General features: G+C 45.0%; 1 protein-coding gene across 3 annotated transcripts in view; it reads right to left on the minus strand.

Moving 5' to 3' along the window:
• The window catches only part of IL7R (interleukin 7 receptor), a 49,837-nt gene extending 26,064 nt beyond the window's left edge, over positions 1 to 23,773 (minus strand). For 2 of the 3 annotated variants that reach the window (XM_044295232.1, XM_044295231.1), the window contains exons 1-2: positions 23,675 to 23,773; positions 529 to 655 (exon numbers count right to left, since the gene is read on the minus strand). In XM_044295232.1, coding sequence (XP_044151167.1) covers positions 529 to 655; positions 23,675 to 23,759 — 212 coding nt within the window. In that variant the 5' untranslated portion in view covers positions 23,760 to 23,773. Of the gene's footprint in view, positions 1 to 528; positions 659 to 23,674 lie in introns of those variants that run through there. The other variant, XM_044295233.1, reaches the window with a different exon arrangement.
• Between the last annotated feature and the right edge of the window lie 333 nt (positions 23,774 to 24,106).

The following is a 24,106-nucleotide window of genomic DNA, read 5'->3' on the forward strand; positions in this document are numbered from 1 at the left end:
GCCTATTAGCTTTTTGATGGAATAGGGGTTAATAGAGATTGGTACCCAAGAATATTATCCTCTGCTAAGCCCAAGAAACCCCAGCTGGACACTGTCCCCAGGTATCATACCAATATCCCTTTGCCATCAATGTGGCCACCAATGTTTGAGGGTTGGAGGTCTAAACTCCAAGAAGATTGCGAAGAATGGTAAACTTGAGGAGCTTGTACCCCTAAAGGTAATATCATTATGGCCCAGAATACTTATATGGCTGATGAGGACTGAGGTTGCCCGTTAATGTTGTCTACTGCCAAGTTGACATAAATTCTATTCACCCATTACATTATGTCCGGTGAACTTGGGTAACAACCAATATGGCCGCCACTAAAGCTCCCATAGGGATTTTCATACTGTTTTCCAGTTTTCATCTTTAGGCGGGATTGGTGCTGAAGAGTGAAAGCTTGTGGACAACCTGCAGTTTAGCTTGGGTCAGTATACTAGGCGATGGCGATATACGGTACTGTTCAATAATGATCAATTTCAACTTACCCAACTTTAAAAGTAATATTCTGTGCTGTCAGAGGTAACTTTGTAACATTACATAAAAGCCTGATATTGTGCATACGAATCTTAGAAAAACAGGCAAAGTCTGCTTCAGGTTCATGATCTTCATAATCTGTAATGAAAAGGTAAAGATAATTTATCTAATCAAAAATTTTAGTCACTGAACTTATCCTGTACTGATCGTAAATTACATTCTGTATTATACTTCAGAGCTGCACTCACTATTCTGCTGGTGCAGTCACTGTGTACATACATTACTTATCCTGTACTGATCCTGAGTTAAATCCTGTTATATACTCCAGAGCTGCACTCACTATTCTGCTGGTGGAGTCACTGTGTACATACATTACTTATCCTGTACTGATCCTGACTTACATCCTGTATTATACTCCAGGGCTGCACTCACTATTCTGCTGGTGGAGTCACTGTGTACAGTCGTGGCCAAAAGTTTTGAGAATGACACAAATATTAGTTTTTACAAAGTTTGCTGCTAAACTTCTTTTAGATCTTTGTTTCAGTTGTTTCTGTGATGTAGTGAAATATAATTACACGCACTTCATACGTTTCAAAGGCTTTTATCGACAATTACATGACATTTATGCAAAGAGTCAGTATTTGCAGTGTTGGCCCTTCTTTTTCAGGACCTCTGCAATTCGACTGGGCATGCTCTCAATCAACTTCTGGGCCAATTCCTGACTGATAGCAACCCATTCTTTCATAATCACTTCTTGGAGTTTGTCAGAATTAGTGGGTTTTTGTTTGTGCACCCACCTCATGAGGATTGACCACAAGTTCTCAATGGGATTAAGATCTGGGGAGTTTCCAGGCCATGGACCCAAAATGTCAACGTTTTGGTCCCCGAGCCACTTAGTTATCACTTTTGCCTTATGGCACGGTGCTCCATCGTGCTGGAAAATGCATTGTTCTTCACCAAACTGTTGTTGGATTGTTGGAAGAAGTTGCTGTTGGAGGGTGTTTTGGTACCATTCTTTATTCATGGCTGTGTTTTTGGGCAAAATGGTGAGTGAGCCCACTCCCTTGGATGAGAAGCAACCCCACACATGAATGGTCTCAGGATGCTTTACTGTTGGCATGACACAGGACTGATGGTAGCGCTCACCTTTTCTTCTCCGGACAAGCCTTTTTCCTGATGCCCCAAACAATCGGAAAGAGGCTTCATCGGAGAATATGACTTTGCCCCAGTCCTCAGCAGTCCATTCACCATATTTTCTGCAGAAGATCAATCTGTCCCTGATGGGTTTTTTTTGAGAGAAGTGGCTTCTTTGCTGCCCTTCTTGACACCAGGCCATCTTCCAAAAGTCTTCGCCTCACTGTGCGTGCAGATGCGCTCACACCTGCCTGCTGCCATTCCTGAGCAAGCTCTGCACTGGTGGCACTCCGATCCCGCAGCTGAATCCTCTTTAGGAGATGATCCTGGCGCTTGCTGGACTTTCTTGGACGCCCTGAAGCCTTCTTAACAAGAATTGAACCTCTTTCCTTCAAGTTCTTGATGATCCTATAAATTGTTGATTGAGGTGCAATCTTAGTAGCCACAATATCCTAGCCTGTAAAGCCATTTTTATGCAACGCAATGATGGCTGCACGCGTTTCTTTGCAGGTCACCATGGTTAACAATGGAAGAACAATTATTTCAAGCATCACCCTCCTTTTAACAGGTCAAGTCTGCCATTTTAACCCAATCAGCCTGACATAATGATCTCCAGCCTTGTGCTCGTCAACATTCTCACCTGAGTTAACAAGACGATTACTGAAATGATCTCAGCAGGTCCTTTAATGACAGCAATGAAATGCAGTGGAAAGTTTTTTGGGGGATTAAGTTAATTTTCATGGCAAAGAAGGACTATGCAATTCATCTGATCACTCTTCATAACATTCTGGAGGATATGCAAATTGCTATTATAAAAACTTAAGCAGCAACTTTTCCAATTTCCAATATTTATGTAATTCTCAAAACTTTTGGCCACGAACTGTACATACATTACTTATCCTGTACTGATCCTGAGTTACTCTAATAGGCGCTTGCCGAATAGATACTGTGCAGTTATCCTTTGAGTCCTCTGCTTCTGCACTCACTCCAGCAGGTAGTTCTCGGAAAAACTTCTGTGTGACGTCACATTGTTCTACGGATGCCTGTATGATCCACAAACCTTCCAACGTGTTTCGGAATGCTACGGATTCCTTAGTCAGAGATGGGTTTGAGTATTGTCCTTGGATGTTAAATAGGCTTCCGGTTTTCATTGTTACTTGCCGCATTCTTTCATAAAAATCTGTCACACCTATATGGCTTTTGCCTAGACTGTGAACACAAGAGCTCAAATGTTTCTAAATTTAAGTTAGACACAGTGGCCTGACCTGCCCATATTCAGTGTCCGTGGGTCATTATAAATAATGATTTAATCGCTCAAATGCCGCATAGTGTGTATAAGAACCTGCAGGATTAATAATCCTTCTGTACTCCATCTTCATCTTTCTTTGCAGTCATTTTATGTTTTTTATTTGTTATTGTTATTTTTTTGTTTTTAGTCTATAATGATATTGCATCTTTTTGTTCCTTATCTTTAGTACTTAGATTTTTTACGGATCAGCTTTTATTATTTTCTATTGCTTATTATTGAATTGTATTTTTATTCTGCATATTTTTATCTCTTGTTTGTATTTAAAACAACAAACAATTCACTTTCCCCCAGCTGGGGCTACGCACGCCTGTGTGCAGAAGACACGAAGGGACTGCTCTTCCACCAATGGCAAGTAAATCATTGATGTACCAGCTGTTTATCACTTACACCCAGCACAGTCACTCACTTCCCAGCACAGGCACTCACTTCCCAGCACAGACACTCCCAACCCAGCACAGGCACTCACTTCCCAGCACAGACACTTACAGCCCAGCACAGACACTCACACCCCAGCACAGACACTCACATCCCAGCCCAGACACTCACACCCCAGCACAGACATTCACATCCCAGCACAATCACTCACATGCCAGCACAGGCACTCACATCCCAGCACAGGCACTCACATGCCAGCACAGGTACTCACATGCCAGCACAGGTACTCACATGCCAGCACAGTCACTCACATGCCAGCACAGACACTCACATTTCAGCACAGGCACTCACATCCCAGCACAGGCACTCACACTTTAGCACAGACACTCACATTTCAGCACAGACACTCACATCTCAGCATAGACACTCACATCTCAGCATAGACACTCACACGCCAGCACAGACACTCACATCCCAGTACAGACACTCACATCCAAGCACAGACACTCACATCCCAGCACAGGCACACACACTTGAGCACAGACACTCACATCCCAGCACAGACACTCACACTTGAGCACAGACACTCACATCCCAGCACAGGCACTCACACTTGAGCACAGACACTCAGATCTCAGCACAGACACACACATCCCAGCACAGGCACTCACACTTGAGCACAGACACATCTCAGCACAGACACTCACATCCCAGCACAGACACTCACATCCCAGCACAGGCACTCACACTTGAGCACAGACACTCACATCTCAGCACAGGCACTCACACTTGAGCACAGACACTCACATCTCAGCACAGACACTCAGATCCTAGCACAGACACTCACATCTCAACACAGACACTCACATCCCAGCACAGACACTCACATCTCAGCACAGACACTCACATCCCAGCACAGACACTCACATCCCAGCACAGACACTCACATCCCAGCACAGACACTCACACCCCTCTAGTGTTTACACCGTGTTATTTCCCAGTGTAGGCTATCACGTGCAGGTTTGTGATCTCGAGCTCTCGCTGTGGTTACCCACATAATAACATAGTTTGAAATGCGTAAATCTGGCAGAAGATACAATGACACGATAGAGTATAAGCGAACACTATATAAACTGCTCCTAACGATGTATCAAATATATTCTGTGCATAATGACGTTTATTTATTTACTGTATTCTGCACCTCTTTACAGACAAGTTATACAATTTCCCAGTAAACATTCAATATAGTTTATTTTATTACCGTTTTCAAGATCTCTGCTTTCTGACATTTAACCTCTTAGGGGCGCATCCTAATTTGAACTTTCAATGCAGCATTTTTTTATATTTCCATCTCTGTTTGTCCAAAGTCATACGAACTTCATATAATTTTCTAAAATGTTTTTCTATTTTTGACTTTAAAAACGTTTTATTTTTGAAAATCATTTGTTTTTATGTTGCTGCAGTTAAAGGGGTTTTCAGAGTGTTGTATACTGATATATCCTCAGTATAGGTCATCAGCAAGGGCATAACTACCATAGCGGCGACTGCTGTATTCTGCGTTTTTCACGCAACGCTGGCCCCAATAGAAGTGAATGGAGCTGCGTGAAAAACGCATCGCATCCGCAAGCAAGTGTGGATGCGATGCATTTTTCACTCATGATTGCTAAGAGATGTTGTAAACATTAAGTTTTTCATCACGCGCGTGAAAAATTTATCAATGCGCATTTCACCCGTGTGAAAAAAACTAAACCACTGAACGCAATCGCAGACAAAACCGACTGAAATTGCTTGCAAAATGGTGCGAGTTTTCGTGAGTGCACCCTGAACGCATCCAGACCTAATCTGTCACGCTCATGTGAAAGGGGCCTAAGGCCTCATGCACACGACCGTGTGTATTTTGTGGTCTGCAAAAAATGGATCCACAAAAAATACGGGTGACGTCCGTGTGCATTCCGTATTTTGCAGAACGGAACAGCTGCCCCCTAATAGAACAGTACTATCCGTAATGTGGACAATAATAGAACATGTTCTTTTTTTTGCGGAATGGAAATACAGACATACGGAAACGGAATGCACATTTTTTTGCGGACCCATTGAAATGAATGGTTCCGTATACAGTCCACAAAAAAAACGGAACAAACACGGAAATAAAATACATTCGTGTGCATGAGGCCTAAGACAGACCCTGCCAAAGTCCTCCATACCTGGCGACCTTTGTTATGTCCCTGACTGCCATGACCTTGTGATGGCTATGGGATGCCTCCTCCCTTTCTAGATGCTGCAGCCAGCATTGACCTCGGCATCTAAAGGAGGTTAAAATGCTGGGATCGTAGTTATTGCCGATTCTGGCAGTGAGTGCAAGGTGCTAGCTGCATAAAAGAGACTGTACCTGCAAGTCAGGGATTGGGCACAGCCAGGGCTGCCATCAGAAATTTTGGGGCCCCTTACACAGCTCAAGGCCTGGGCCCCCCCTCCTATCCCGCCGATTTAGAATCCGTCCTGACTCCACCTCTCCTCTACCCCCAAGGACCTACCCCCAATTTCATTATTTTTTTACAACTACAAAGACAGTAAAAAGTGATAATCTGTGATTTCAGTAAGGAATTAATTTTTGACCAAATAATATGAAGCCTGCTACCACGACAAGGTAGACTCTTTTAAGCAGGACCCTCCACTAACACTAACTACACTACCTGTTCTAATCTGCCCTAGCAATCTTCCCCTGGCACATTTAAGAAAAAACACCATAAAAGCACAAGGTTTACTGTTACAGTGTTATGGGGGGAATCTGTGGAGGACTTACTGTTATGGGGGGAATCTGTGGAGAACTTACTATTATGGGGGGAATCTGTGGAGGACTTACTGTTATGGGGAGAATCTGTGGATGAGGAACACTGTTATGGGGATCTGTGGAGGACACACTGTTATGGGAGATCTGTGGATGACACACTGTTATGGGGGGATCTGTGGATGACACACTGTTATGGGGATCTGTGGATGACACTGTTATGGGAGATCTGTGGATGACACACTGTTATGGGGGGATCTGTGGATGACACACTGTTATGGGGGAATCTGTGGATGACACACTGTTATGGGAGATCTGTGGATGACACACTGTTATGGGGGATCTGTGAATAACGAACACTGTTATGGGGGATCTGTGGATGACACACTGTTATGGGGATCTGTGGATGACACTGTTATGGGGATCTGTGGATGACACACTGTTATGGGGGATCTGTGGATGACAAACACTGTTATGGGGATCTGTGGATGACACTGTTATGGGGGATCTGTGGATGACAAACACTGTTATGGGGAATCTGTGGATGACGAACACTGTTATGGGGGATCTGTGGATGACGAACACTGTTATGGGGGATCTGTGGATGACGAACACTGTTATGGGTGAACTTGGGATCTGTGAATAACGAACACTGTTATGGGGGATCTGTGGATGACACACTGTTATGGGGGATCTGTGAATAACGAACACTGTTATGGGGGATCTGTGGATGACACACTGTTATGGGGGATCTGTGGATGACACACTGTTATGGGGGATCTGTGGATGACACACTGTTATGGGGGATCTGTGGATGACACACTGTTATGGGGATCTGTGAATAACGAACACTGTTATGGGGGATCTGTGAATAATGAACACTGTTATGGGGATCTGTGGATGACACAATGTTATGGGGGATCTGTGGATGACACTTTTATGGGCGATCTGTGGATCAACCACTCTCAAACCCAACTGGTCAAACTTGTTAAATGGATCCCAAACACAATATGCACAATAATACCCCCCACCCCCTCCAACACTTAATTAACCCCTTCATGGCCTAAAAAAAAAAATTCAAAGCAGAACACAAAGCTAAATAGGGCTGGGTGGGCTGGCAAGGGAGGGGTTAATAACAATAAGTGATGGAGGATCCTGGCCCTGTGGGATAATCCAGAAAACAGCTTTGCATTTTACCCCCGAGCAAAGACCACACAACATAGAGCTGCCGAGCCAAGGAGACAACATAAGGATCAATATGAAAATAAATAATTTGGAGCCTTTGAAATAGCTCAGCGCAGTATGCGGCATAGGCTACTGTCACACTGCTATTTCTGGGTCCGCCTGTGAGATCTGTTTCAGGGATCTCACAAGCGGCCCCAAACAGATCAGTTTTGCACCAATGCATTCAGAATGGATAAGGATCCGTTCAGAATGCATCCGTTTGGCTCCGTTCCGCCTCCATTCCGCTCTGGAGGCGGACACCAAAACGCTGCTTGCAGTCGGATCTTTAGATTCTTTTAACCTGTGACTCATCCGATTCTTTCTCAGACTCCCTGCACTTGTGTCAGTGACTCAGACTCAGAGCTGCTAGTGCTTGCCTTGCCTCAGCTCTGATTGGTCGGTGGGCGGGGAGGGGAGGGGCTGGCAGAAGCAGCTTCCACTCTAGGATCAGATTACACTCCTCCCGAGCCCCTCCCCTCCCTGCTGCCAGCGGCTCTGCTATTGTGTGCTGGGTCAGACTGAGCGGCTTCACTCGGATCCGCTCAGTCTGAGGAATCGACTCCTTCGGTTCAGTGAACTGAATCGATTCAAATGAACGATTCGTTCATGAACCAGACATCACTAAAGGAATAATCAATTGCCCCCTCTAGTGATGCAATAAAGTTCAACTCAAGTCACTGACAAATGGGAGGGAGGGGAAGAAAAAAATAATAATTTTTTTTTAGTTTTTATTTTTATTGGCACTGGCCGGGCCCCCCCCAGGGTCTGGGCCCCTTACTGGGGTATTGGCTGTACCCCCCTGATGGCGGCCCTGGGCACAGCTTCTAAGCCTATGCCATCACTGCACAATAATTGTACGATGAATGGATGGGAAAAGGTTAATAACTTTTCCAGTTTTTTTCCAGTGGATGGAGATTCTGCCCCCCTGTCTCTCTGTAACACACCCTCAGCAGTAGCATGGAGGACATTATATGGCAGTACTGAGCTGTGTCACTGTGAAATTGGGAGAGAATCCCTGCTAGATGCTGCAGCAGCGTCTCTCTGCCTTTGTGTATCTCTCTGCCTCTGTCTCTCTCCATCAGCTCCTCCCTAATAGAGGAGACTAATAAGTGGAGAAAGAGGCTTTTTTTTTCTTCTTCTGATAAGATGTTTTACAGTTTCTTCTATTTGCTTGTAATATTGATTATGGAAAAAAGATGAAACAACAGTTACTTTATTAAAATTTGTATTTTATTTTATTTTTTAGGGATCATGTTTGCAAAAGTGACAACAGGAAGAGTAACCCTCTAGGTTGTTACAGAACATTGTCTCTTTATTACTGCCTGAACAGTTTGACAAAATTAGAGTAGGTCATAAAACGTCTGAGAAAACTGACACCAGTATGACCACATTTCCCATAGTCATTTATGCCAAAACAACAAAATGTCAATCTCCCTAACATCTGATGTATTGAAGGGGTTTTCCCAAGATTCAGATATTGATGACTAGGGATCAGCGAATCGACTTTGGATGAAACATCCTAAGTCGATTCGCCTAAAACTTTGTTTCAATACTGTAATGAGCGAGCGCTCCATACAGTATTAGAATGTATTGGCTCCGATGAGCCGAAGTTATTATTTCGCGAGACTTTGCATAATAGCTTCAGAAATTGATTTATATTGTAAAAAAACATTTCCCGAACTCAGGTTCTTTTCCGAGGTACCACTGGAGCACAGTGGCCTCTTCAAATAGCTGATTGACGGGCGTGCCGGGTGTCGGACCCCCGCCGATCTGATATTGATGACCTATCCTGAGGATATCGGAATCTCTGAAAACCTCTATAACAAGTGGCCATTTTTACATTTTGGGTGGAAGACTAAGTCCCTTTTTTGTCACTCAAAAGAAATTGGGGTGCTCAGCTGTGATCTAGGGGGGAAACTATCAGCAAGTCCTCCTCAGTGCCTCAGCTTTACAAAGTGCCAGTCCTTAACGTCTGTGATTATTCAGGGCTCGGACAAACACCCTCTCCGCCACTTGGCCCTTGAATTTCAGCATGATAGCATTTAGATAGGCAGTCATCTCCTGCTGCTCTGTAGGCCACCAACACAGTGGCGTAGCGTGTGTGTGTGTGTGGGGCATTGCCCCAGGCACCAAATTGCAGGGGGTGCCAGGCAGCAGGCAGTAAAATGAGGGAGATAGAAGCCTATGGTTCCCTTTCCCTTCTGTTATGCCTTATAGGCTACAAGCCACTAGTCGGTTCTCGCGAGATTACGTGGCGCAGGATGTGTCCGTGACCAGCTGCGCCGGGGTGCCCAAACACAGGCCACAAGCGGTGACGGAGTGAAGAAGAGAGGTGAGTATTTATTTATTTTAATGTATGCATCCTAAGGCAGGCAGCACTGGGGGCACCATGGGGGGTGGGGAGGATGGAGGAGGATTACTATGTATAGAGAGCGAGAGAGTGGGCCATAATGATAAAGAGGCGGCCAATACTTCATATACAGAGGGGGCCAATACTTCATATACAGAGGGGGCCAATACTTCATATACAGAGGGGGCCAATACTTCTAATACAGAGGGGGGCAATACTTCATATACAGAGGGGGCCAATACTTCTAATACAGAGGGGGCCAATATATTACTAATACGGAGGTGGCCAATATACTATTAATACAGAGGGGTTCATTATAATATTAACACAGAGGGGGCCAATATACTATTAATACAGAGGGGGTAATTATATATATTAATACAGAGGGGGCACTGCAACCGGTCTTTATGAATACTGGGGCACTCTAGGAGGTATTATAACTACTGCAGACACTATAGGGGACTTTATTACTATTGCGGGATCTTATACGGGTACCTTATAGAGGGGCCTTGTTACTGCTGGGGGCACTATAGGAGGCCTCATTTCTACTAGGAGCCCTATGGGGGCATTATTAATACTGGGGTGCTGAGGGGGTTTTATTATTGCGCACAATTTGGAGGACATTACTACTAATAGGGTTGCTATTGAGGGTGATACAGGGAACACTATTACCATGGAGGACAGTTTGGGAGTGTATTATTATGGGGGACTATCTGTATGGTACTAGCACAGTATTGGGGGTAGCAGCAGGATGACAGTGTTGAGGCAACAGGAGGGGGAGGATGAGAGTAAAGTGAGGAATCTAAAAGAAAATGTTCTGCAGAGACGAGACACAGCTGAAAGAAGGTATCATGGCGGTCTTATCTTCGAATGAAGACGTTGAGGAAAGAGTGTACCTCAGAGGAGACGTGGCTGGATGTAAGAGGTATGGGGTGCTGTATTCTACTGTATTTTTTGTACCAATATATGTAATGTCCATCCACATACAAGCAATCCGTACTCATATTCAAATCCTCACTCGCTGATGCAAAACAGGCCTACTTCTCATCTCTCATATCTTACCTGTCCCACAGCCCTAAACAACTTTTTAGCACTTTTAACTCCCTTCTCCGTCCCCCAGCGCCCCCACCCTCTCCTCTCTTCTCAGCTGAGGACTTTGCCAAATATTTCAAACAAAAGATAGTCAACATCAGAGAAAGCTTCACTACACAGTCCCCACAGACCCTCTACACAACTGCTCGGTCCTCTTCTCCCAAAACCCGCTTCTCCACCATTACAGAAGAAAAACTCTCCACTCTACTCTCCAAATCTCATCTGACCACCTGTGCACTTGACCCAATCCCATCCCACCTCATCCCTAACCTCACCACAGTGTTTATCCCAGCCCTAACTTATCTCTTCAACCTATCACTAACCTCTGGTGTCTTCCCCTCTGCTTTTAAACATGCTACCATTACACCCATCCTCAAAAAGCCTTCACTTGACCCATCTTCTTTGTCCAGTTATCGCCCCATATCACTTCTTCCGTATGCCTCAAAGCTACTTGAACAACATGTTTATTCTGAACTGTCCTCTCACCTCTCCTCCTGCTCCCTCTTTGACCACCTACAATCTGGCTTCCGACCCCACCACTCGACTGAGACTGCCATTACCAAAGTCACCAATGACCTACAGACCTGTAATGACCGGCAACACGCACAGGGAGGAAAACAGGGAAAGCCCTGCCCAAGGGAGAGGGAAAGGTGGTGACCCCTAACTCACCTTGCAGCTGGCACCTGCCTGCCCTGACGTCCCTAGACGGGTTCCTCACCCGTGCGGCGATCACGTGCCTAAACCCTGGCTTTCCCTGAAATGAGCCCTAGATAATGAACGAGCCGGTGGGATCGCTAGTCCTCACCACTGCACTAAGAGGGAAACACCAGGGAGAGGACAGACAAACACAGACAAACACAAACACCCAGGTGGACGGCAACAATTGTCCACAAAGGTCCAACAGGGATCCGGAGGGTAGCGTTCTAAGGCAACACTCAGAGAACGCAGCAACACAGCTCCAGTGGGTCAGAATAGATGTCCAGGCAGGAAGCTCTATATCTGGCAACCAGAGAAGTGTGAGAGGGGAATATAAGGAGGATTGGGAGTGCTGGACAAGGAACAGCTGAGAGAAGGAGCTACGGATCCCTGAGTGAGCCAAAAGGGTTTGTAAAGCAAACCCAGAAAGCTACAATAAGGAAACTTCCCTATCTGACATAGAGCGTGCAGCCAACCGCTGCGACCTCCTGACCCCGGGTACAACGGAGTCAGGCGTGGCTCTTGACACCCTCGTGACAAGACCAAGAAACCAAGAAACAATACTCTGTCATCCTTCTCCTTGACCTGTCCTCTGCCTTCGACACTGTTGACCACTTCCTTCTGTTGCAAACTCTCTCATCTCTTGGCATCACTGACCTGGCCCTCTTCTGGATCACATCATGCCTCACAGACCGGACATTTAGCGTCTCCCACTCCCGCACCACCTCCTCGTCTCATTCCCTCTCTGTTGGTGTCCCGCAAGGCTCTGTCCTAGGACCCCTGCTCTTCTCCATCTACACTTTTGGCCTGGGACAGCTCATAGAGTCCCATGGCCTTCAGTATCACTCCTACGTTGACGACACACAAATCTACCTCTCTGGTCCAGACATCACCACCTTACTATCAAGAATCCCACAATGTCTATATTCTATATCATCCTTCTTCGCCTTTCGCTTTCTAAAACTTAACATGGATAAAACAGAATTCATAATCTTTCTACCATCTTGCTAAACCCCCCCCAACAGACCTATCTATCACGATCAATGGCTGCACACTCTCCCTGGTCAACCAAGCCCCTCTGCCTTGGAGTGACCTTGGATTCTGCCCTTTCCTTCCGACCGCACATCCAAGCCCTTTCCACAACCTGCCGCCTCCAACTCAAAAACATCTACCGCATCCGTGCTTTCCTTAACTTTGAATCTGCGAAAATGCTTGTACATGCCCTCATCATCTCCCGCCTAGACTACTGCAACACTCTCCTCTGTGGCCTTCCCTCTAGCACTCTCGCACCCCTCCAATCTAACCTCCACTCTGCTGCCCAACTAATGCACCTCTCACCCTATTACTCCCCTGCCTCTCCCCTTTGCCAATCCCTTCACTGGCTCCCCATTGCCCAACGAATTCACTTCAAAAGTACTAACAAATACATACAAGGCCGTCCATAACCTGTCCCCTCCCTACATCTCTGAGCTACTTTTCCGATACATCCCCACACACAATCTCCGATCCTCACAAGACCTTCTCTCCTCTTATCGCCTCTTCCCAAAATCGCCTCCAAGATTTCTCCCGTGTGTCCCCCATACTCTGGAACTCGCTACCCCAACATATCAGACTCTCACCTACAGTGGAATCCTTCAAAAGAAACCTGAAAACCCACCTCTTCAGACAAGCCTAAACCAGTGACCCTGCTGCCTCTATACCGCCATGACCAACTTCACCCGCACCTACTGTGTCCTTCTCCCATACCATGTAGATTGTAGGCCCTCTCTCCTTCTGTACCAGTTTGTTTATGATTAGTGCAGTTGTCTGTATTATGAATGTGCACCGCTTATCATATGTACAGCGCTATGGAATGAATGGGGCTTTAATAATAAATAATAATAATAATCTTGGGACACACAGCATCCAGTTGGTCATAAAGGCTATGTACACCTTCAGGGGCATTCAACTGGAAAATTCCTTTAAAGGCTATGGACACCTTCGGGCAATTTTCTTTTTAAATAATTTTACTTATTTTGGGCTAAAATTATTTTTTCAATTGGTCTTCATTAAAAATGTTCCACTGTTTCTGAGTTACAAGGGTTCAAAATCAGTCTGCAAGCTGTCACAGTCTGTTTTCTTTACAGCGTAGGAAACGCTGTAAAAAAGGAAACCTGTAAAACTATGGCGCAATTGCGTTTTTTTCCAGTTCCACCCCATTTGGAATTTTTTTCCCAGGTTCTCAATCCATTGTATGCAATATTAAATGGTGACATTACATTACAGAAGTCGCCTATAAGCCACTAGATTTCCTGAGGAGCGGGCACCTCTCCTGTCTGCTATAGTAAATCCATGCACTATATTACCCGTGATAGAACAATTCTGGAGCATCTTTATTTAGAACTTTGTACTGTGTCGTTCTTCTGTTATTCCTACTGGAAATGTATGACTAAGACATGGTTTATATGTAGCTGTTTTGCAGCCAACTGAACCCCTTGCTGCCATACAAAGCGTGACACTGCATTGTATGAAATCGTGTGACCTACGACTGTCACTCAGAAGATAAAATCAATCAGTTGCTCTACAGGAAGGTCTCAGTGTAGCCCAGCCCTAATTGACAGCTGTGAGTAGTACCATTCCACTTGTCAACAGGATGTGTCCCTGCACTGCCTGATACTGTCAGCAATGGTGGAACACAGCAGAATGGACAAAATGTCGCGCGACACATGTTGCAGTGTAGTTGTGCCTTATGTGTTGTGCGACTTAGGCCTCTTGCACACGACCGTATGGCTTTTTAAGTATTTTGAGGTCCGTTTTAACGGATCCGGTTGTATTATGTCTTCTATAGCCATGACGATCCGTCCCCATTGACTTACATTGTGTGTCAGGACGGATCCGTCTTGTTCTGCACCACATCCCGGACAGAAAAACCCTGCTTGGGAGCGCAACTAAATGGAACAGAATGCATTTTGGTGCATTCTGTTTCGTTCAGTTTTGTCCCCATTGACAATGAATGGGGACAAAACGGAAGCGTTTTCTTCCGCTATTGAGATCCTATGACGGATATCAATAGCGGAAAGGGAAAGCGCAGATGTGAAAGTAGCCTAATTTGGAGTGGTTGCTATTGTGTGTGCGCTGGTCTGGCATGTGAGGCGGGGCTGCATTTTCTTCCTAGTCCAGCCCTGAAAGGTTCTACTAATGTTTGGTGTCAGTGACTGAGGACACTCTTATTTCCATTCATAGGCAGTAATTCTGTCCACAGCCAGTTCTGCCCTCAGCTGAGAAGTGGATACAACTGTATCCAGTCTAGACAATGCTCTGTGAGCTAAACAGTCTGAACTCCAGACTGATACATTGTAACAAACTAGCTCAGTTGTATCCAGTCTAGACAATGCTCTGTGAGCTAAACAGCCTGGACTCCAGACTGATACATTGTAACAAACTAGCTCAGTTGTATCCAGTCTAGACAATGCTCTGTGAGCTAAACAGCCTGGACTCCAGACTGATACATTGTAACAAACTAGCAGAGTTGTATCCAGTCTAGACAATGCTCTGTGAGCTAAACAGCCCGGACTCCAGACTGATACATTGTAACAAACTAGCACAGTTGTATCCAGTCTAGACAATGCTCTGTGAGCTAAACCGCCCGGACTCCAGACTAATACATTGTAACAAACTAGCAGAGTTGTATCCAGTCTAGACAATGCTCTGTGAGCTAAACAGTCTGAACTCCAGACTGATACATTGTAACAAACTAGCACAGTTGTATCCAGTCTAGACAATTCTCTGTGAGCTAAACAGCCCGGACTCCAGACTGATACATTGTAACAAACTAGCAGAGTTGTATCCAGTCTAGACAATGCTCTGTGAGCTAAACAGTCTGAACTCCAGACTGATACATTGTAACAAACTAGCTCAGTTGTATCCAGTCTAGAAAATGCTCTGTGAGCTAAACAGCCCAGACTCCAGACTGATACATTGTAACAAACTAGCTCAGTTGTATCCAGTCTAGACAATGCTCTGTGAGCTAAACCGCCCGGACTCCAGGCTGATACATTGTAACAAGCTAGCACAGTTGTATCCAGTCTAGACAATGCTCTGTGAGCTAAACAGTCTGAACTCCAGACTGATACATTGTAACAAACTAGCACAGTTGTATCCAGTCTAGACAATGCTCTGTGAGCTAAACAGCCCGGACTCCAGACTGATACATTGTAACAAACTAGCAGAGTTGTATCCAGTCTAGAAAATGCTCTGTGAGCTAAACAGTCTGAACTCCAGACTGATACATTGTAACAAACTAGCTCAGTTGTATCCAGTCTAGACAATGCTCTGTGAGCTAAACAGCCTGAACTCCAGACTGATACATTGTAACAAACTAGCTCAGTTGTATCCAGTCTAGACAATGCTCTGTGAGCTAAACAGCCCGGACTCCAGACTGATACATTGTAACAAACTAGCCCAGTTGTATCCAGTCTAGACAATGCTCTGTGAGCTAAACCGCCCGGACTCCAGACTGATACATTGTAACAAACTAGCAGAGTTGTATTCAGTCTAGACAATGCTCTGTGAGCTAAACAGTCTGAACTCCAGACTGATACATTGTAACAAACTAGCACAGTTGTATCCAGTCTAGACAATGCTCTGTGAGCTAAACAGCCCGGACTCCAGACTGATACATTGTAACAAACTAGCAGAGTTGTATCCAGTCTAGACAATGCTCTGTGAGCTAAACAGCCCGGACTCCAGACTGATACATTGTAACAAACTAGCTCAGTTGTATCCAGTCTAGACAATGCTCTGTGAGCTAAACAGCCCAGACTCCAGACTGATACATTGTACACTGCTGTCATGTAAAGAGATACTGGTGGTGGAGGATTTAAAGGGGTTGTCCAGGTTTTCAAGTTATCCTCTCCACACCATAGAGCACATCTATATGATTAGTGGGGTCCAATTCTGCAACCCCCACTAATATCAGGAACGGGTCCTGTTCCCCCTTTTTGATGGTCAGTTTTCCCCCTTTTTGATGGTGTGGCAGGCCACACATACGCCCTGCTGCTCCATTTATTCTCTTTGGGACCACTGGAATTGGCCAGCGCTGTACTCCGCCATCTCCAGTGACCCCATAGAGAATGAATGGAGAGGCAGGGAATATGCTCCACCTGCCACTCAATCAAGAAGGGGGATCAGGGGGGGCTCCAGCGTTCAGACTGCCACGGATCACTTAGTTATCCCCGATCCTGTGGATAGAGGAGAACTAGAAAAGTGGACACAGGCCCTTTAACCCCTTAGGGACACAGCATTATTTCACCTTAAGGACCAGGCCATTTTTTGCAAATCTGACCAGTGTCACTTTAAGTGGTGATAACTTTAAAACTCTTTGACTTATCCAGGCCGTTCTGAGATTGTTTTTTCGTCACATATTGTACTTCATGACACTGGTAAAATGAAGTAAAAAATATTAATTTTTATTTATAAAAAAAATACCAAATTTACCAAAAATTTGTAAAAAATTGCAAATTTCCAAGTTTCAATTTCTCTACTTCTATAATGTAATGTTTGGATCATTTTAGGAATGCCATTTTATTTGTTGGGGATGTTACAAGGCTTAGAAGTTTAGAAGCAAATCTTCAAAAACCCAATTTTTAGGGACCAGTTCAGGACTGAAGTCACTTTGCGAGGCTTACATAATAGAAACCACCCAAAAATGACCCCATTCTATAAACTACATTCTATAAAACATCATGTTTTAGTGTCTCCATAGTCTGAGAGCCATAATTTTTTCATTTTTTGGGCGATTACCTTGGGTAGGGTATGATTTTTGTGGGATGAGATGACGGTTTTATTGGCACTATTTTGGGGTGCGTGTGACTTTTTGATCGCTTGCTATTACACTTTTTGTGATGTAAGATGACAAAAAATGGTTTATTTAGCACAGTTTTTATTTTAATTTTTTTACGGTGTTCATCTGAGGGGTTAGGTCATGTGATATTTTTATAGAGCCGGTTGATACGGACGCGGCGAAACCTAATATGTATACTTTTTTTTTATTTATGTAAGTTTTACACAATAATATCATTTTTGAAACCAAAAAAAATCATGTTTTAGTGTCTCCATATTCTGAGAGCCATAGTTTTTTCAGTTTTTGGGCGATTATATTAGGTAGGGCCTCATTTTTTGCGGGACGAGATAACGGTTTGATTGGTACTATTTTAGGGTGCATATGACTTTTTGATCGCTTGCTATTACACTTTTTGTGATGTAAGGTGACAAAAAATTGTTTATTTAGCACAGTTTTTATTTTAATTTTTTTACGGTGTTCATCTGAGGGGTTAGGTCATGTGATATTATTATAGAGCTGGTCGATACGAACGCGGCGATACCAAATATGTATACTTTTTTTTGTTTATGTAAGTTTTACACAATAACAGCTTTTTTAAAACAAAAAAAATGATGTTTTAGTGTCTCCATATTCTCAGAGCCATAGTTTTTTCAGTTTTTGGGCGATTATCTTAGGTAGGGCCTCATTTTTTGCGGGACGAGATAACGGTTTGATTGGTACTATTTTAGGGTGCATATGACTTTTTGATCGCTTGCTATTACACTTTTTGTGATGTAAGGTGACAAAAAATTGTTTATTTAGCACAGTTTTTATTTTTTATTTTTTACGGTAAAATGATGTTTTTGTTTATTTTTACTTGAAACTTAAAAATTTTTTGGGGGGAAACTTTGGGACTTGAACTTTTGGGGGTCTAATCCTTGTGTGTGTATTAGGGTACTTTCACACTAGCGTTTTTCTTTTCCGGCGCGGAGTTCCGTCCTAGGGGCTCAAAAGAAAAGAACTGATCAGTTTTATACTAATGCATTCTGAATGGAGAGTCCGTCCCTCAGGATGCATCAGGATGTCTTCTGTTCAGTCTTTTTGACGGATCAGGCTTTTCAGAAAACCGTAGCATGCAGTATTTTTACCTCCGGCCAAAAATCCTGAACACTTTGACTGAAAGCCGGATCCGGTCTTTTTCCCATTGACTTGCATTAAGGCCGGATCCGGCGCTGTGTGTTCCGTCAAAACGGATCCGGCTTTTGCATGTTAAACCCGGAAAATATGAAAAAAAAGTTAAAGTCCATAAATGGCGGATCCGTTTTTTCCAATGCATTTTTCCATTGTGATCGAAAGCCTGATCAGGATTCAAATGTAATCAGTTTTTACACGTTTTTCCGGATCCGGCGGGCAGTTCCGGTGTCGGAATTGAACGCCGGATTCAAACAACGCTAGTGTGAAAGTAGCCTTACTCATACAGCTTCCGGGGCCTGTGAGATCCAGGGGCTGGATCTCACAGGCTCGTCACCGGAAGGCAGCGTGCTGCCTTCCATGCCATACACCGCCGCAAACCGCAGGTAAAGGTCTGAATTGACCTGTGGTTTGCGGCGATCGCCGACACGGGAGGGGTCACGGGACTTTAAATTTTTATTAAGTTTTTTTTTATTACACCCAAAGAAAACCTTTAAGGATAGGGAATGTGAAAAGGTCCAACAGATATGACACGACAGGTGATAAGTGTCTGAATGGTGGGGATCTGACTGCTGGTACCCCCATGATCAACGGAACGTGGTCTTAAAGGGGTTGTCTCACTTCAGTAATTGGCATTTATCATGTAGAGAAAGTTAATACAAGCCACTTACTAATGTACTGTTATTATCCATATTGCTTCCTTTGCTGGCTGGATTCATTTTTCCAACACACTATACACTGCTCGTTTCCATGGTTACGACCACCCTGCAATCCATCAGTGGTGGTCGATCTTTCACACTATAGGATAAAGCACTAGCCTATGTGCGTTCCCATGGTTCCGGCCACCAGAGAGGCTGACGCTTTTTCCTATAGTGTGCAAGCACGACCACCACTGATGGATTGCAGGGTGGTCGTAACCATGGAAACGAGCAGTGTATAGTGTGTTGGAAAAATGAATCCAGCCAGCAAAGGAAGCAATATGGATAATAACAGTACATTAGTAAGTTGCTCGTATTAACTTTATCTACATTATAAATGCCACTTACTGAAGTGAGACAACCCCTTTAAGACCCTTGTGCAGGGCCGGCTCCAAGTTCATTTGGGCCCTTGGGCGATAAATCCCAGTGGGCCCCCTTAAGGTTTTTTTACAGGCCCCTATACAGTATAATGACCCCCCCCCCCCAATGCCTCCGCACACAGTATACCCACAGCAAATTTTAGTACGTCCAATGCTCCCCCCCCCCCCCTTTGGGGTCACATCACGTTTTTCCTTTTGGTTTGATGTATATAAATGTGCAGCACTCCACGTTTTGTATCCTGCAGAGTCCATAAAAAAATGCATATGTTAACATACATTTTTTTTCTACCATGGAACTGTATGGTGACCAGACGCCACTGTGCGGCATCAGTCTGAGGCATCTGTTAACACATAAATTTTTGGTATACATTAAATGGATGGCACAAATAGGATGTGAACCCAGCCCTAGTGTCAGAATAAGCCCCAGTACACAGCGGAGCAGCGTGGCGGAGAGGCGAGGTCGCCGTGTACTGACAGAGCGCTACCTGGTCCTGGTGGTCAGGGATGAGGACTGTGTCTCCCAAGGATCATTTTCTACTGGGAAATACAGGGCACAGTATAATACACTAGAATCTATATACTATAATGATATTAGCCCTACCCCCGAATAATAATACAATTAGGTGGTAATTTATTATATAGAAATATGTCTATATTAGGCGTATTTCTGACAGAATGTGGCGCAAAGGTCTTTAGCACCGCAGTCTGCATATTTTTCCCACTCATGCCAGGTCTAAAAAAGGATGGCGTGGGCAGGGAAAGGGATACAGTTATGGCCATCCAGTTATTGGATAACACCGCCATACACTGACCGGATAACACCTCTGTGCAGTGACCGGATAATACCGCCATACCGTGACCGGATAGAAGGGTATAAGAGGGCACAGTACAGGGAATAACTAGGGGCACTGCACAGGGTGTAGTAAGGGGGCACAATGCAGGGTATGAGGGGCACAGTACGGGGTGGGGGGCACAGTACCGGGTGGGGGGCACAGTAACATGACTCTGTGACGCTAGAAGATCCTTATGGTGAATACGGTTCATACGCCACCATAATGAGAGGCAGAGGAGTGAGACAGGGGCCCGGGGCCCTGGATTGGACAGGAGGGGTGGACACAGCAAGTAGGTGGAAGGGGCTCTGAGGGGGATTCATACAAGAAGTAGTGGCAGGAGGTCTGTGCAGGGGCAGCAACAGGAGATAGGAGGGTGAAACAGGAGCTCTGGATACATGAGGGAGGAAAGGAGACAGCAGGGGCTCCATGATGATGGGACAGGACAGGATATGGGGGGGGGCAGGTGTCATGGAGACAAACTGTTTATGGAGGCAGTAAAACAACCAAATAGCATGAAGTTGCTGGTCTACAGCCTCCAGCAGCAGCTGGGAGAGTTCTGGGTGTGCCGGGTGCTGAAGCCAGTGTTCTGTCAGAATACTATACCTTATCAGAATGCTATACCCTCATCACTTCCGGTGACGCGGCCGCACCCGAAGTGACGAGAATCAGCTGGAGGAGGGGGGTGTGCAACGCTGCGCAAGCGCAAATCCACGGGTAAGTCAAAATTATAGAACCGCCACGGGAGAAGCGCCCACTTAATGCACATGCGAGAAACCGGCTGGGACACACTGCACCTGCGCCCGGAGCCACGGCTGGGTAGGAGAGGGTGCGCACGTTAAATTGCGCAGGGCACGGGCTCTTTTGTTTATCATAACACACTGCCGGGTGGAAGCTTCCGCCCGGCAGTGTATTCGGTGACGTCACCGGCTCTGATGGGCGGGCTTTAGCGCTGTCTTAGCCGTTTTACTGGCTAGGGCAGAGCTAAATCCCGCCCATCAGTGCCAGTGACGTCACCAGGCTTCCTGAGAGCCCGTTACGGCACCAGATCTCCAAAAAATGAACTGCTCCGATGCTCATGTCACGGGGGGCTGCCGGGGTGAAAATGGAGGTATGTCCAGGTTCAGCTCTGAACCCGGACAACCCCTTTAAGAGCAGGATATCCATATATGTGTAAGGCTACTTTCACACTTGTGGTAGCAGGGTCCGGCAGGCTATTCTAGTGGGGGAACAGCCTGCCAGATCTATGCTTACGCTAGCCCACCGTGCAGCCGGCGGTCTGCTCCGGCCCCATTCACTATAATGGGGGCGGGCCAGAGGTCCGGCTGCAGCACGGCAAACATGTCGAGAGGCGGCCGGACAAAAACTACAGCGGACTTCCGGCGGCACTGTGGGCTAGCGTTAACACGGATGCGGCAGGCTGTTCGCCCGCTGGAAAATCCTGCCGGACCCTGCTACTGCAAGTGTGAAAGTAGCTTGAATTCTGCCACATGTATGTCTGTGCATTTTGCTGTGACTGTCCGCCATCATACTTCATCTGGGCTCATGAACACGACCGTTGGATGTTTTGCAGTCCGCAAATTGCGGATTCACAAAACATGGATACCGGGTGTGTGCATTCCACAATATGCGGAACAGAACAGCCGGCCTCTAACAGAACAGTCCTATCCTTGTCTGTAATGTGGACAATATTAGCACATGTTCTATCATTTTGTGTAACGGCCGTGTGGACATACAGACAGGAGTCATTTCAATATTTTGCGGCCCCATTGAAGTGAATGGTTTCACATACAGATCACACAAAAAAAAAAATGGTACGGACACGGAAAAAATATAAGTTTGTGTGCAGGAGCCCTAAGGTGGGCCCCCAGAATCAGTTACACTGGTGGGCCCTAAGTACCCGACTCCGACACTGGTAACAAACTAGCTCAGTTGTATCCAGTCTAGACAATGCTCTGTGAGCTAAACAGCCCGGACTCCAGACTGATACATTGTAACAAACTAGCACAGTTGTATCCAGTGTAGACAATGCTCTGTGAGCTAAACAGCCCGGACTCCAGACTGATACATTGTAACAAACTAGCACAGTTGTATCCAGTCTAGACAATGCTCTGTGAGCTAAACAGCCTGGACTCCAGACTGATACATTGTAACAAACTAGCTCGGTTATTTCCAGTCTAGACAATGCTCTGTGAGCTAAACAGCCCGGACTCCAGACTGATACATTGTAACAAACTAGCTCACAAAAGTGCATTGTCTAGACGGGAAACATCTCTGCTAGTTTGTTACAATGTATCAGTCTGGAGTCCGGGCTGTTTAGCTCACAGAGCATTGTCTAGACTGGATACAACTGTGCTAGTTTGTTACAATGTATCAGTCTGGAGTCCGGGCTGTTTCGCTCACAGAGCATTGTCTAGACTGGATACAACTGTGCTAGTTTGTTACAATGTATCAGTCTGGAGTCCTGGCTGTTTAGCTCACAGAGCATTGTCTAGACTGGATACAACTGTACTAGTTTGTTACAATGTATCAGTCTGGAGTCCGGGGTGTTTAGCTCACAGAGCATTGTCTAGACTGGATACAACTCTGCTAGTTTGTTACAATGTATCAGTCTGGAGTCCGGGCTGTTTAGCTCACAGAGCATTGTCTAGACTGTATACAACTGTGCTAGTTTGTTACAATGTATCAGTCTGGAGTCCGGGCTGTTCAGCTCACAGAGCATTGTCTAGACTGGATATAACTTTGCTAGTTTGTTACAATGTATCAGTCTGGAGTCCGGGCTGTTTAGCTCACAGAGCATTGTCTAGACTGAATATAACTTTGCTAGTTTGTTACAATGTATCAGTCTGGAGTCCAGGCTGTTTAGCTCACAGAGCATTGTCTAGACTGGATATAATTGCCTCCACTTCTCAGCAGAGAGCAGGACAAACTATGAACACGTTTACTGCCTCTGAATAAAAACAGGAGTCTTCTCATTCACTGACAGCAAACATAGATCTAAAAAATAGTGATACATTGAAAAATATAAAATAGGAGAGCTTTTCATTTAAAATTGACAACTTTTTATTTGTAAAAAATTAATACATTACGCAGTAATACATAATCTTCAGGTTTTTATCCCCCTCCCAAACCCCCCCCCCCCCCAATAATTACATAACAACAAGATCACGAGCCGGGCGACCTGCCTTTTCCTGTTCTAATAACTGCAGAAACCATTTAGCCAATGACAGAAAAATATTAAATGAATATTTCTACTAATCACTAAGATATAAGAAGTGTGCCGTCTCTACCTGCTTCCTCGGAGAAATCTCCACTTTGCTGCAGAGATGAATGGAGCAGGAGGAGACAGAGAAGTGCGAGAGACGAGGCGTGCATGATACCGAGCCTTCTGTCAGCATAGCATCTCTGACTCCACCACATCATCGTGTAGACAGCACATCTGAAGCAACCACAGCCAGGAGGAAACGTCGATACACCAATGAGGGGCGAGAGAGGAAATTACCAAGAGAATTTTTTAAATATTCTGATATCTTGATAAAATATTGAGGTTGTGTTGTTAGAAGATACAAATTACTACTAAAATGATATATGGCGGGTGTATGTTACTCACTGCCATAGGTGGTATCTATCTGGTCACAGCCCCCTTATCATCAATCAAGGTGCAAATTGTTGTTTAAAACTTATGTAACGTAACTATTTTATTTATTTATGTATTTTGTATC

This window comes from Bufo gargarizans, chromosome 5 (genome assembly GCF_014858855.1).
Source record: "Bufo gargarizans isolate SCDJY-AF-19 chromosome 5, ASM1485885v1, whole genome shotgun sequence".
NCBI classification, from domain to species: Eukaryota; Metazoa; Chordata; class Amphibia; order Anura; family Bufonidae; genus Bufo; species Bufo gargarizans.